The 13,661-nt window shown below is 46.1% G+C and overlaps 1 protein-coding gene and 1 non-coding gene across 12 annotated transcripts in view; one reads left to right on the top strand and one right to left on the bottom strand.

Annotated features, from left to right (window-relative positions):
- Positions 1 to 13,661, top strand: part of DTNB (dystrobrevin beta) — a 171,536-nt gene that overhangs the window by 111,438 nt on the left and 46,437 nt on the right. For 8 of the 11 annotated variants that reach the window (XR_007246191.1, XR_007246195.1, XR_007246194.1 and 5 more), the window contains 4 exons: positions 8,239 to 8,324; positions 10,405 to 10,518; positions 10,816 to 10,912; positions 12,176 to 12,196. Coding sequence is in view for 1 of the 11 variants with exons in the window: in XM_048516275.1 (XP_048372232.1) it covers positions 8,239 to 8,324; positions 10,405 to 10,518; positions 10,816 to 10,912; positions 12,176 to 12,196 (318 nt within the window). In the remaining 10 variants the exon portion in view is untranslated. The remainder of the gene's footprint in view (positions 1 to 8,238; positions 8,325 to 10,404; positions 10,519 to 10,815; positions 10,913 to 12,175; positions 12,197 to 13,661) is intronic. The other 3 variants (XR_007246196.1, XR_007246193.1, XR_007246192.1) reach the window with 1 other exon arrangement.
- LOC125425668 lies at positions 1,412 to 1,526 on the bottom strand. Its single transcript, XR_007243430.1, has one exon. It is a non-coding gene; the product is annotated as a small nucleolar RNA SNORA76 (small nucleolar RNA).

The raw sequence follows: 13,661 nt of genomic DNA, 5'->3' as shown, positions 1-13,661 counted from the left end.
CTCTTTCTATTGATATCTTGAAATGTTAAGAGAATTAGAGGTTGGTGTTGTGTGAATGAGCTTCTTTTCTGTTACTTGAAGCAGCTGGCAAGATGGAAGGGGAGGGGAGGGGCAGGGCATGCTGAGTGACATGGGAGAAGAAAGACTGGATGTGGGCAGAGGGAAGATCTCTAGGGCAAAGCTGTGCTCACTGGCAAATATGCCTCACTCTGGCAGCAAAGCAAATTAAACGTCATGCTAAAAGTGGTCTCACTTGCCACGGAGAGAACAGAGAGTGAAAGTGGGGCTTGAGGAAATGCCTTCAAACAAGAAATCTTGCTGTGATGGACCCCCATCATGCAGCACATTGTGGGTAATTGGCCAATAGGTAGACAGAGTTAAAGGTACAGACTTGAGTGAAGAACATTTACTGTGAAAAGGCGATCAGAAGTTTACACAACTTTTAAAAGGTAGAAATCAGAAACTGTCTAAAAAGTGTAAAAAATGGGAAAAGATACAAAAATTCTTATCTTGACTGATGCCAGAGGTAAATAGAGGCAGGGTTCTAAAGCACTGCAATTTTCCTTTGTTTCAGGATTGGAGGCAGATATGTGGGGTTCACAGCCCCACTCGCTACTTGTGTCAGGGGGTTTCAAGAGAAACTCCATTGCAAGAATTCAAGCTCATCTCATTTAGTGGACATAAAAGGTTCTTTACTTAATTGGGTAATTTTTCAAATAGCCAATGGAATTAGGAATATACAGTCAAGGTATTGGCATGTTAAGGAAGGTGATATTTGGTATACCTATTGGGTTATTACTTTGGGACAGTCACTGGATATTTCTCACTTCTATTAAGGTGTGGGAAGAAAGGACCATCTAGCAATTAGAAAACGTTTATTTTCATTATTTATAGTGCGCCTTTCTCACTAAGACTCGAACATTAAAACAAGGAAGGAATGTGCAATTGGGCTAAGAGGTGCTACAGTAAACAAAGCATAGTTGCCACATTTGGATTTTAGTAGAATGGTTTCTTGACAAGCAGAAGGTAGAGAAGGTTTGGCTTGTAGGCAAAATGGAGTTCAATCAACTTGGCCCACCTAAAATGTCAGCCAGTAAAGGCTCGGAGGTGTTGACAGGCAGCCGTCAGCCATCTGTGTCTTAGAGTTTCTAGTTTCTCATTGTGCAACGAGCAAAACCTGCATCAGGGAAGAGCCAAGAAGGATTGCAGACATTCATATATGTGATTGCATGCTCCTAGATATGAATGCCGCATCTCATCCATCAGTGCTTACCAATCCTCTGTGCAGTCTAAAATAAGGTGACCAGATGGTCACCTTGTGAATCCGGGACGGGGGTAGGCGGCTGCGCGCGCAACCGCAGGAGTGCACTGCCTTCTGGGGCGCTGCTGTTTCCCGCCGAAACTGCAGCGCCCCAGAAGGCAGTGCTCCTGAGGCCGCGTGCGTATGCGCACGCGGCCGCAGGAGAGCACGGCCTTCTGTGGCACTGCCGTTTCCCACCCTGTGACAGGGCGGGAAACGGCAGCGCCCCAGAAGGCCGTGCTCCTGTCACAGGGCGGGAAACAGCAGCGCCCCAGAAGGCCGTGCTCCTGCGGCCGCGCGCAGGAGGCTGCCGCACTGCCTTGCGCCCCAGAAGGCAGTGTGGCAGCCTCCCAAAAATTGGGACAATGGAAGGAACCCGCCGGACAAATTGTGCGAAGGTGGGACTGTCCCGCCAAAAGCGGGACGGCTGGTCAGCCTAGTGTAAAAGACGGATGCCTTCTGTTTTTCAGCTCCTTAGGCCTTGCTGGCAGAGATGGCAGAGATGAAACCAGGGAAGGCCACAGGCCACGTTACATCCTTTAGATGAAGGAGCTGGCAGAGGAACAGTGCCAAACATCAGGCATACACCTGAAAACATTTTCATTTATCGATTAACTTGCTTTCTTTATGGCCTACCTTTCTTACTGAGACTCAAGGCAGATAACGAAATATAGAATGCAATTCAGTCAGACAGGGTAAGATGTGCAATAAACAACGCAATAGTCTTGTGATGACAGAATTAGAAAACAGTGCGGACAGAAAACTTTCAAAGGCATGACATACTGTAATGCAGAAAGTGAATTACCAAGGCAAAAGATAATACAGTAAGAGCAAGGTGATACATATGATAAATGTTGCAATAGATTACAATACTATTGTAATTACAATGCTACTGCAATAGAGTACAATGCAATACTCTTATAAAAGGGTCCTCCTGAGCTGTTCTGTTTTGCACATTCTGCGAAATGATCAGTGTGGAAGCCTTCCTGATTTCCTTACATGATGGGAGGTGTACCAGGGAGTGTACATGGTAGGCCGAATTTCCACTGAAAATTTAATCTAGATACAACCAAGTTTCAAAAGAATCGGCACCTTTTCATCCAGGTTCCAGCATCCTCACTGAAGCATGTTTCTTGTGAAGACGTCTAGGCCTGCCCCTTAGGGCCTGCTGTCAGGGGTGCAATTGTTAGGGGTGCTAGCAGCACCAAAATTTCAGGGTATCTTTAGAAGACCCTCCTACTTATACCCCCCAGGTTTGGTGAAGTTTGGTTCATGGGGGCCAAAGTTATGGACCCTCAAATGTGTAGCTCCCATCTCCTATTAGTGTTTTTTCGAAAAGGTGCATATACAAGCAGATCCAGGATAATCCCATGATAAGGGGGGCGGGGAGCGCCAGAAACGGGACTGATCTGTATTCTGAGGTTTGGCAGTGGGGAGATGGCAAGGAAGCTACTGATGGTAGGAGAGGCAATCCTGCAGGAGTGAAGGTCCCAAGCTATGAGTTGTCTCAATACACAACTTTATTACACAAAACTTTCTCTGCCAGTCATTGGACTCCCTGGATTAAGCACAGCAAAGGGTATAATTTCACACTGAAGTGACTTACATGAATGCACAAGCTAATAAATTGTCATCAGAACAAATAATGATTTTTGGGATCCTCTTTGCTGTGATTGCTGATAGGCAGGGAGCAGACCGAAGGATCATGGTGAGGGTATCTTCCTGTTGGATGCAGACTCAAAAATACTGTGTCACACATCCATCGTTACCTCATTAAATGTGCTCCCATGCCTTTGTTGGGGATCAGTAATTTCAATGGCTTCTTAAAGAGGGATCAGGATAATTCATGGTGGCTGCATCTCAACTGGAATGTTGCAATCCTACCTGTAATATATAATATTTCATAGCCGCTGGTAATGTCGCATTCATCCAGGGAGGCTGGTTGACTCTGTGTGCCAGATGCTTGGTGTGAGGGATAGGTTATGACCCTTGTTTTTGTGCCTTGCTCTGGAGCTTCTCACTGGCCACTGTTGGACTTTAGATGGATTTTTGATTAGGTGTAGATAGTATTTATACTAGATTGCCTGCACTCCTGTTCCCTCCAAGGGTCTGCTGCTCACTTGGACTGTCAGGTCTTAACTTTTGCGGGTGGGAGAACTGGTCTGCAGCCCAAGCATCCCTAGAAGACCCCTCTTGCCTTCTTGTTTTGTGCAAGTAAGGTGAATCGCAGAACTGGCAAAGCCAAGCATGAGTTAGATTGAAATGGAAGCCTGGCTCAGAGTGCTCTTGGTGGGGAACCTTCTCAAAAATCCTGTTGAATGGATAAAAAGATCTGGACCAAACTGGCTTGCATCAGTGTCTGCTGATGTACAGTTGATTGTAATTTCTCTCATCCTGTGCGGGAGTTGATTTAATAATTACGTTGCCATTGTTGGAAGTATCTGGGACTTCCTACGTGTTCTTCAGGGTGTCCTTAGTGTGTTCTCATTAAGCACTTTGCATACTGGTGACACTTTATAATACCAAAAAGCATTTACGTTTGCTGCCCTGTTTGCTTGGAACTGAATATGTTCCCTCCATTCTCCTGATACCCCACTCCTTGCTGAGAATCCACCGTTTCCATGAAATCCCTGGCCTAAACCCCTCAGTCATCATCAGTTGAAATGATGCCAAGTATACCCAACTGCATTCTGCCCTTGTCTTTCCTCTATATTCCTGTCTCCACCGGCTAAGCTGTTTCATCCATCTGAGCTCACCGTGACAAGCAAAGATTGCTGCTTGGGGCTGCAACATGCATTTTTGCTTAAGTTGCTCTGCAGAGCATAATGCACAGTGATTTCTCTGCATAAACAACCATGGAGGAGTGAACCCCTGTCAGTAAAATGTTTTTACTGGCAAATCACTTTGACAACGAGCCAGGAAACAAAAGAGTCACCTCTTAGAGACACTGGAGATCTGTATGCAAGACTTTATCTCCGGTTTGTTACCCTCTCCCCAACTTTTCCCCCCTAGCTTAATTGCTTTCCAAATTGAATGCTGAGCTGTCATGGCTTTCTGAACTCATCAATACCAGGGCAGGCAAAGAGAAGGTTGCATATCAGTGTGTGGCACCAGCTTAATTGCACCACAAGTGAGTTAGCACAGCAAGTATCACTGGCAGATGCACCATCCCAGGCAGATGCATCATCTCCTTAGCTTGTTCCAAAGGCCATTTTTGCTCCCACGCTGATGCTGAAATTGATGGAGCCATCTAATGGTGCAGGTTATGTTGAGCTGCTTGGGGAAAGTCCTGGTTCTTTTCTGTGTCCTGGAAGAAGTTCTGATTTGGTGAAGGATCCTGGAACAATTATCCGGAGCAGATGATAGCTTCCAGGGGCCTGACGGTGCTTGGGTTAATCACTGGCTTCTCTAGTTAAAAGGACTGGGCAGCAGGTGATAAGAACGCCCTCTGCCTGTGACCCTGGAGAGCCACTGCCCGTCTGAGCAGGCAGCAGTGACCTTAATGAGCAATGTTCTGATTTGGCATGAGGCAGTTTCATGTGTGTTCATGCGCTGGAACCAGGGAGGAAAGCCAACTGTGTCTTTCAGAGTGTGACTGGGATGTGTTAATGACCATTTCAAAGAAGCTGAGCTTGCTAGGCAGGTGTGGAATCTCATGGCTGTGTTTGCATTTACAGCTTTCTGTGCCCTGAGAGCCTACCTGAGCAAAGTACCAATTGGGGTGCTAGAGAGCTAACATGGACTGCTCCAGCACCGATTCCTCCTGTGTACTTTGAGCCAGCAATTTCACCCTTGTTAGTATTCCTATCCTGTTTGGAGCCCATGTTCCCTAGCAGAGCCGGCATGTAAGAAACCCGTCTCTGACAGACCAGTTTTGCTTGTGCGTTTCTTTGCTATGTGTGAAATCACACCCTGACCGAGGGCTTCTCACTTAAAACTTTTGGTCCCGATTAATCTTCTGTGTGTGTCCCTAAGCTACCACAATTGGCATGCATTTCACAAGCTTATCATCTTCTTCAGTGATATCCCTCCTGGCAAATGTAGCTGATTTTGAGCCGACTCAAGGCCGAGATGGTGGCAGCTGTGGTAACCTGGAGTTTAGCAGAATGGAGAAAACGTGTTAGTAAAAAACACGCTAGATGAGGAGGAGCCAACAGGCCCCCTCCAGGATTCTTCTGCAGTAGGAGGGAGGACAGTCGCAGTATGTTGAGATCCCTGTTAAACAAGGATGTACTGTTGACTCCCCGAGAGGATGGTTCCTTTGGAGCACGTAATTACAGTTCAAGAGGAATGTTTTTTGTAAGTCAGGAGCAAAATGCGCGCACACACTTCACATCCTCCACAAGGGCAGATTTAATTAGCTGAATGTCAGTATGGGCCTATCCTGCTACAGCAGACTTGATTGTTTTCTGTAGAGATTCAGCAGATTGGGAGGGGGAGAATATTTATAAAATCTGTGCCTTTCTGGGGATAACCTTCCCCCTTTTCTCCTCCTTGCCCAAAAGCAACACACAGGCTTAGGTAGGACACAGAGGTGCCCACAACAGTGGAAGAGCATCTCAAGAGGGGATCTGGCTGTTTGTTCCCATTGACTCAGCTCAGGGGCTTGACTGAGTGCTTGGAGATGCCACCTGCTGGCACCAGCCAAACTGTTTACAAGAGTGACCTGCAGGACCTTAGAAGCAGAAACATCCCTCTTTCTTGTTGGTGGCCTTTGTTGGTGTTGCTTCCGTGACTGATGTGGGGCCCCCAAGTTTGCTATTAGATGAAAACAAGTTGAGGATCTGCAAAGAATTGTGGGAGGGTAAACAATTCAGAAATTGCCATCGCCCAGATCACTGCATCCAGGATCTATATGCTCTCAAGCTAATCTCCGTTCCCCTTTTTTGCTCCAGCTGATTCTTACCTACTAAGGATGGCTGATACTTATAAAAGCTAAATGGGCCCTCCAAGTTCAGAGGCAGTATATCTCTTTGCACCAGTTGCTGGAGTCCTCTGATTAGAGTGGTGCCATTTGTCTTCGTTCCCTTATTGAGACCTTCCTGAAAACATCTGGCTGGTGATTGCAGGAAGAAATGTACCGAACTTACTGAGCTCTTTGATCTAATGGAACTCTTTTCTAGACCTGGACTGAATCATCTAGGCCAGTCATCCTGCACAGGGTGGCTGCTTATGCATTTTCAGGTGACCCCTTGCTTTGTTCCCAAAGCAAATAGTCAACATTGGCTTTTCTCCGAGAGAGACTGTATGGTGTAGTGGTTATGGTGTTGGACTAGGATCTGGGAAACCCAGGTCTGAATCCTCACTCTGCCATGGAAACTTGCTGGGTGACCTTGGGCCAGTCACACACACTCAGCCTCAACCCTGGCATTTAGGAGATAGGAGACCTCCAAGGAATACCACAGGTATGGCGCAGAGGCAAGCAATGGCAAACCACCTCGGAACATTTCTTGCGTCAGTTGTGTCTTAATGGCAAAAAATAATAATTAAAATAATAAGAGCAGGAGGTGTTTCAAAAGATCCCAGGAGGTATTACTTTTTGGTCTGCAGGGCATGGCCATTTGGAAATAGCTGCTGCCATCATAGGAGGATTCTTGTCCCGTCACAGCTATTTTGCTGGCTACTGGTAAATCACCATTAATGCTCAAGTCCTTATTTCCTTCTCTCCTCCACAAGGACAGTTTTGCTACTGGTAAAAACAAGGCACTGGGCTCAGGGCTTCTTTTGAAGTGATCTAAGTTACAAAGTCTCACAGTGTTTTGCCATTACCTGGTCTTTGGTTTCCTCACTCTGCCTCCTTTTTCCTTGATGCATCCACGGTGAAGGGGGAGGGGCCACAGCTCAGTAGCAGACTGCCTGTTTGGCAGGTAAAAGGTCACGGGTTCAGTTCCCTGGATCTCCAGTTGAAGGGATTGGCTGTTAGGTGATGTGAAAGATGTTGTGTCTCAGACCCTGGAAAGCCGTTGCCAGTTGGAGCCGTAGGTGTCAGACTCACAGCCCTCCAGATGTTATGGACTACAGTTCCCATAATCTCCTGCCAGCATCATGCTGGCAGGGGATGATGGGAACTGTAGTCCATAACATCTGGAGGGCCGCGAGTCTGACACTTGTGGAGTAGACGGTACTGATTTTGATGGACCAGTGGTTTGATTCAGTGTAAGGCAGATCTATGTGTTCATATCAAGCTTTGAGAGAAGTCCCAGTTTCTTGGAGAATGCCCTTCTGTTTAGTAAGCAAAATTTATTTAGATTCTGGGTAGCAGTGTTGGTCCAAAGAGAAATCCAAATACAGGGCCACATAATACCTTTTATTGTGACACCTGCCAACATGCAAACACTTTGCACAAGCCTTTCAGTTGTGTACAAGGCCATGCAGACTTCAGGCACTGGGGAGAGCCACAATCAGTCATCCTGGGAAGGAGGAAGAAAGACAATGGGAGCTCCCATAGCTGCTGTCAAAATAAGTGACTTGTTCAAATTAACACCTGAAAGCAGAGGAGAAACATGGTAATTCTAGTAATGCCAGTGAATGTGGAGTAAATGGAAACCAACTGGAAGAGCGACCCACTTTCCTTGCCCTTTATGACTGATGAGAATTGCTTCTGTGCTCTCACCCCATTCCTGTTCATTTCAGTGACGCTTATATACCATAAAAGTTCCCAGTAAACCTGACCTCTATATTCGCTTGAATCGACCCCTTGTTGAAGGGAAACTTCTGACTGTGAAGCTTCAGGACCAAAGTCTAATTGGCATGATTTAAAGTCCTGTCCAGGGATACCAGGCACTGACCGATCTTGCCTTTAATTGTGTTGTCATCTTTACAATATACCAGATGTCCCGACATATCTGTTGCAGTTGGGATAATGGGTTGGTTGTGTCCCAGCCAAGCATCAGGGTGTCTAGTTATTTAAACTGTTTTGTGTTTTTTGATGCATCCAGCCACGTCCACCGACAGACCTTGGGTTCAGCTTCGATGCAAACAAGCAGCAAAGGCAGCTGATAGCAGAACTGGAAAACAAGAACAGGTATGAGGACTAAGTGGGTGAGCGACAGTCTGGTTCCCTCCCTTTATATCTACTATGCAAAATAGATCTACTCCATTTTATGATCTACACTGCCCCTTCCCGGTGTTTCCTACACTCAATTCCACAGTCTTTCATTTCTTCTCCCTGTTGGTTTTCCAAATGCTAGGAGATTTGAAGGGAGGGTGGGTAGCTTGGCTTGCCTTCCAACTCCCCTGTGCCCCATGCATTTGGCTGGCCTTATTTGGTACCAGTGCTGGCTGTTCTTCTTTTAATTTACCTTACTTCCTCCTGCTGAGTGAACTGCCCGTTTATTGGATAAGTCTGAGTAGTGGAGAACTTGCTACTTCTTCTTCCATATTCCCTCCCTGGGGAGAAAAGAAAGTGACCAAAGAGTTGCCTCCCTTTTTACCCAGCCATGCCATCAGTAACTGTGTGGTGTACAGAAATTCAACAGGAGCAGTGCTTTCCCCGGCATGGATTGCAGTGATGGTAGATGCTAATTCCACTGAATCTCTCATCAATACACTATAACTCCGTTTCTTGCTGAGAGGGGAAAGAGTAGATCAGTGAGCTCCTGCTTATCCCAACATTGAGGTTGTTGTTACTTTCCTTTGGGGAAGCTGGTTCCACCTTTGGACCATGGAGAGGTCCAGTGCTTCCCCCACACAGCAGAAAAATTAATGGGGGAAATTAAGTGGACAGGATTGACATAACAGCCAGTGAATTCCTACTGTTAATCTATGGTTTTATTGTGCCATTATATGTTGGAAGCCGCCCTGAGCCTGCAAGGGGAAAAGCAACATACAAATTGAATAAAATAAATAAGAGTCCAGGAGTGCCTGAAAGATTTCCCAGAAAGCTGTGAGCCCAGTCATTTCTCCAGTGCTCCCATCAGAGCCTCGAAGCTTTTCTTTAAATCCCCCACTTCATGGATTTAATGCTCCCAGCTCTTCTATTATCCCCCAGAACTGTTGGATTTTGTGGGTTCCACCCCCTTCAGTCATGGAAGAGTTAACTTGCTGTTTGTTTGTTTGCTGTAACGAGATGGGCCATGAAGTTTATTTCTAGAACAGTAAAATGCTTGTTTGGCCATTGAGCATCAATCAATATGTGCCTTGAGTCACGTACACGGAAAGGGGGAAACTTTGGATAAAAGGTTAATTGCTCTTTGTTCTCAGTCAGCCCGGTTGTCTGCCACCACTTTCTCTTTTTACCTCAGCAAGTCTCTAGACACAATGTATTATTATTATTATTGTTGTTGTTATTGTTAGTATTAATTTGATTTAATAGACCGCCCTACCCCCGAAGGGCTCAGGGAGGTTCACACACCAATCAAACATAATACAATACAATTAAAAATCGAATAATCCCAATTAAAACAATAAATATGATAAAACAGTAGCAGTAGCATCAATAACCTGTCCATAGTTAAACAATTAAAGCAGATGACGTCTGGTACTAAACCCCGGGAGGGGACTGGCAGATGTTCAAATAAGCCGATGGCACATAGGGCAACAAAGAGGGCGGAGTCAGCAACCAGCCTCCCCAAAAGCCCGATGGAACAGCTCGGTTTTACAAGCCCTGCGGAACTCCCCAAGGTCCCGCAGGGCTGTGACAGCTGACAATGTAGTTAAATGTTGGAAAAATTATTTCTTATTTTCTACCTATGTCTACTCTTCCTATTTAGCATTGTTTAGTGAACACTCTTTTTATAAAATCTCACTCACCCTGTGTTGGCTCTGTTTGCTTTTGTTGCATTACTCTGCCAAATATAATTACGATTATGAAAAGCCAACACACTCCTTGATCCTCTCAGAGAATCAGAGTCTTGCATGAGTTGGGTTTTCTGTTCCCTCCAGCATGGTTTCTAAAGGCTGCCAAGGAGGAACCAAGCTCTGCTGTACAGGGTGTGGGGCTCTTAAGATCTTACAGGAAACCCTGTCCAGTACTCGGGTTTTGTTCTGCATTTGGGGTCTTGGAACCAACAACTGCGTACTGAACAGATCATGGTGTGTTGAGAGGCCTAAAGGTTTGAAAAGCTAGAGGAGATTATGCTTTTTCGCTTCGTCTATTTGCTCAGAGAAATACTGCAAGAAATCCAGCGCCTCCGATTGGAGCATGAACAGGCCTCCCAGCCTACACCGGAGAAAGCCCAGCAGAATCCAACATTGCTGGCAGAACTCCGGCTATTGCGGTAAGAAGGGGTGGGGGTGAGGGGTGGGATCAAAAGTCATTGCTTGAAAAAAAATGGTAATAGTGATAGCTGAAAGCAATGAGCAGGTAGAAACCTGCCTTTTTTTGGAGCCCTACAGACCTTCCATTTCCAGAAGGTGGTGAAAGCTTTCACTTCAGCTTCACAATAACCCTGTAAAGTCGTCCACAGTGTGTTGAACATGGGAACTAGTGGTGGGAAGCAGACTGCTGCATATGGGGCCGGCCATTTGACCTTTGGATTAATGGCAAATAGGTCATTTCTCCTTTTTTTAAACAGGCAAAGAAAGGATGAGCTGGAACAGCGAATGTCTGCTCTGCAGGAAAGCCGAAGGGAGCTGATGGTTCAACTAGAAGGGCTCATGAAACTGCTCAAGGTGAGACATGTCCCCACCTTGCACCCGTACCACCTTTAGTCCCAGTATTGCTAAGTGGATTGTATTGTGAGACTTTTAAGAGGCTGTTAATTGTGTATCCATTTATGGAGCTGCCTTACACGGAGTCAGACCATTAACCTCTCTGAGTTCAGCGCTGCCTTCTTTGATTGGCAGCTGCTGTCCAGATCCCATGCAGAAAGAGGCCCTTCCTAGCCCAGCTACGCAGGAGCTGTTTAACTGCAGTTGTCTGTGCCTGAACCCAAAACATCCTCCGTCCACAGCAAATGCTTTGCCAGTCATCCGTTGTCCTTGAACAGTGTTCTGAGAGAGCCAGTTCCGTGGGATGAATCATTTTGGAATAGCACAGGCATGAACAATGCCGCTGTGCTAAATCTTATTGACTGGTCAGTTGTGGGCATTGCCTACCTGAATGGGAGCTGACTCTCTAGTTTTCATCTGCCCTTTGTTTGCCCAGAGGTTTTCTAATGGTCCTGCCAAGTACCTTCTCTGTCTGTATGGTCTCTTTAAGCGCAGAAGGGACAGCTGCACCTTCTTCTGGGTGGTCCGCTTTATTCTGGCTTTCTCCCTGCCTTCCAAGGCCAAGTGTGTAAATGCTGTCATGCTGTACACCTTTTTAAAGGCTTTGTGTGGGTGACAATGTACCTGTTGTATCCTTGCCATACCCACCCTTCTAGATAAGTTAAGTCTGTGATTGTGTCATTAGGGACCGCATTTTCATTTCTCACAGTTGTGAACCACTTGGATGTGAATGTTCATCCAGTGATTTTAAAATGCTCCTGGCATGAGATCAGGGGCTATTCTAGTCAAGCCTCTGTTTGTCTTGTTCTGAAATCGAGTACACCATTTCAAGTCCAAAGCCCTGTGATATTGAGACTGGAAGAGAGCTTTCTGGCTACAGAGACATGCGAGGTATTTGGGCTGGTTTAAATGGAGAAGGCTGTGCTAGATGGTCTGACTCTACATGTGAAGGCAGCTCCTTAGGTCCTTCTGCCCTGTAGTTCAAGCAGCAGCTGGACAAACACTTGTCTGGGATGCTGCAGGCTGATCCTGCCTTGAGCAGGGGGCTTCATGAAATACCCTGTCTCACGCTTTCCATTTCTGTGATTTCTGTGTTTTTCTGTGTCATCAAACATCAGTGTTCCCATGGGTATTTGTGTGTGTTTTCTTTCAGTGTAGCAATTTAACTGTCTGGTTTCTCTTGTCTCTCTCTCTTTCGCATTTTCTCATTGTCAACGTTTTTAGGAGGAGGAGCAAAAGCAGGCAGTAAGTCAAAGTCCCCTAATTTTTGATTTGATTTTGCATGAAAATGCTATACACATTTTCCCTATTATGGGCTTATATGCACAGAAGCTAAAGTAGGTGCAGAATCTCCAGTGTGGGGCTGGAGAGCCAACATCATGTAGTGGTTAAGAGCAGGTGGACTCTAATTGGAGAACCAGGGTTTATTCCCTACTCTTCCACCTCAGTGGCAGAGGCTTATCTGGTGAACCAGATTTGTTCCCCACGCCTACATTTCTGCTGGGTGACTTGAGCTAGTCATAGTTCTCTCAGAACTCTCTCAGCCCCACCTACTTCACAAGGGGTCTGTTGTGGTGAAAGGAAGGTAAAGACATTTGTAAGCCGCCTTGAATCTCCTTACAGGAGAGAAAGGCAGGGTATAAATCCAAACTCTTCTTCATCTTCACCACCACCACCACCAATGAGCCCAACCAGGCCACTTTAGTTCCTTATACAGCGTGCCCTTCGATCTTGGTGCATTTGCTTGCTTTCCAAAATTAATTTGATTTCCTTGAATGTGTGACTAACGAGCAAGTCCAGTTTGTCCTTCACGCAGTGTGCATGATGAGCGAGATCTGAAAATGCAGATTCTCATGGCATTCAGATCCCTTTCTTTGCATTGTGGTTGCTTGATGTGTTTTGAGGGTCTACTTTCCACTTTGGCGGGGGTGGGGTTGGGGGGAGGGATCCCTGCATTTGCCTGTTCAGCCCTGCACGAGGCGATGCATGGAAAAAGAAGGAACCGCTGGGGAATCAGAAGGCTCTGGACAAAGTCTTACCCAGAATTTCAGCTTTCTTACTGCCAATGTGAGAGTGTGGAAGAAGTTGCCTGCCTTAAAGAGATGCCCTCCAGTCCTCCTGCTGCTGTTCCCGTTCAGCACTAGCTCTGAATGTACTCCAGAGGGAGCCCTTCTTCTTTCTTTCCTGAAGAAGTAGCCATCTCCACTGTCAGAATTAATGCAGGTTTCAGAGCCAGTGGGAAAGCTTCAGATTCTTGGCTTCAGCGTGGGGCTTCGCACATCTGTAATAATGTGCAATGAAGCATAGTCCAAAAACCGCTTTTGGGAAAAGCAGAGAGAGAGAGAGACTCTCAGGTATCGCACACGTATGTCTTTATTTCAGTGGCTGCATCATCAGTGGAAAGCGTGCCCAGAAAGCCCTACATGGAAAAAAAATCAAACTCCTTCCCAGTGTTCACACGCACACAGCTCTCTCACTCACTTGTGTTTTGTTTTCGGGGATTGTCAACACCCTAACAACTTGGAGGTGGCGATTTGTTGTGCAGAATCAGACCCCTGAAGGTCAGCATTAGAGATGAACACTGTATTTGTCCCCCAAAAGCTCCTTCTGGGCCATATGATGGTGAACCTTTTGGCCTTGGTGTGTCAAAAATTCAGAACATGTTTAACTTGACTCTGCTGGTGTGTCACCCACCCCCTGAAGAAAAGAA

This window comes from Sphaerodactylus townsendi, linkage group LG01 (genome assembly GCF_021028975.2).
Source record: "Sphaerodactylus townsendi isolate TG3544 linkage group LG01, MPM_Stown_v2.3, whole genome shotgun sequence".
NCBI lineage: Eukaryota > Metazoa > Chordata > Lepidosauria > Squamata > Sphaerodactylidae > Sphaerodactylus > Sphaerodactylus townsendi.
The sequence above is the reverse complement of the archived record's forward strand: the minus strand, read 5'-3'. Positions and strand labels throughout refer to the sequence as shown.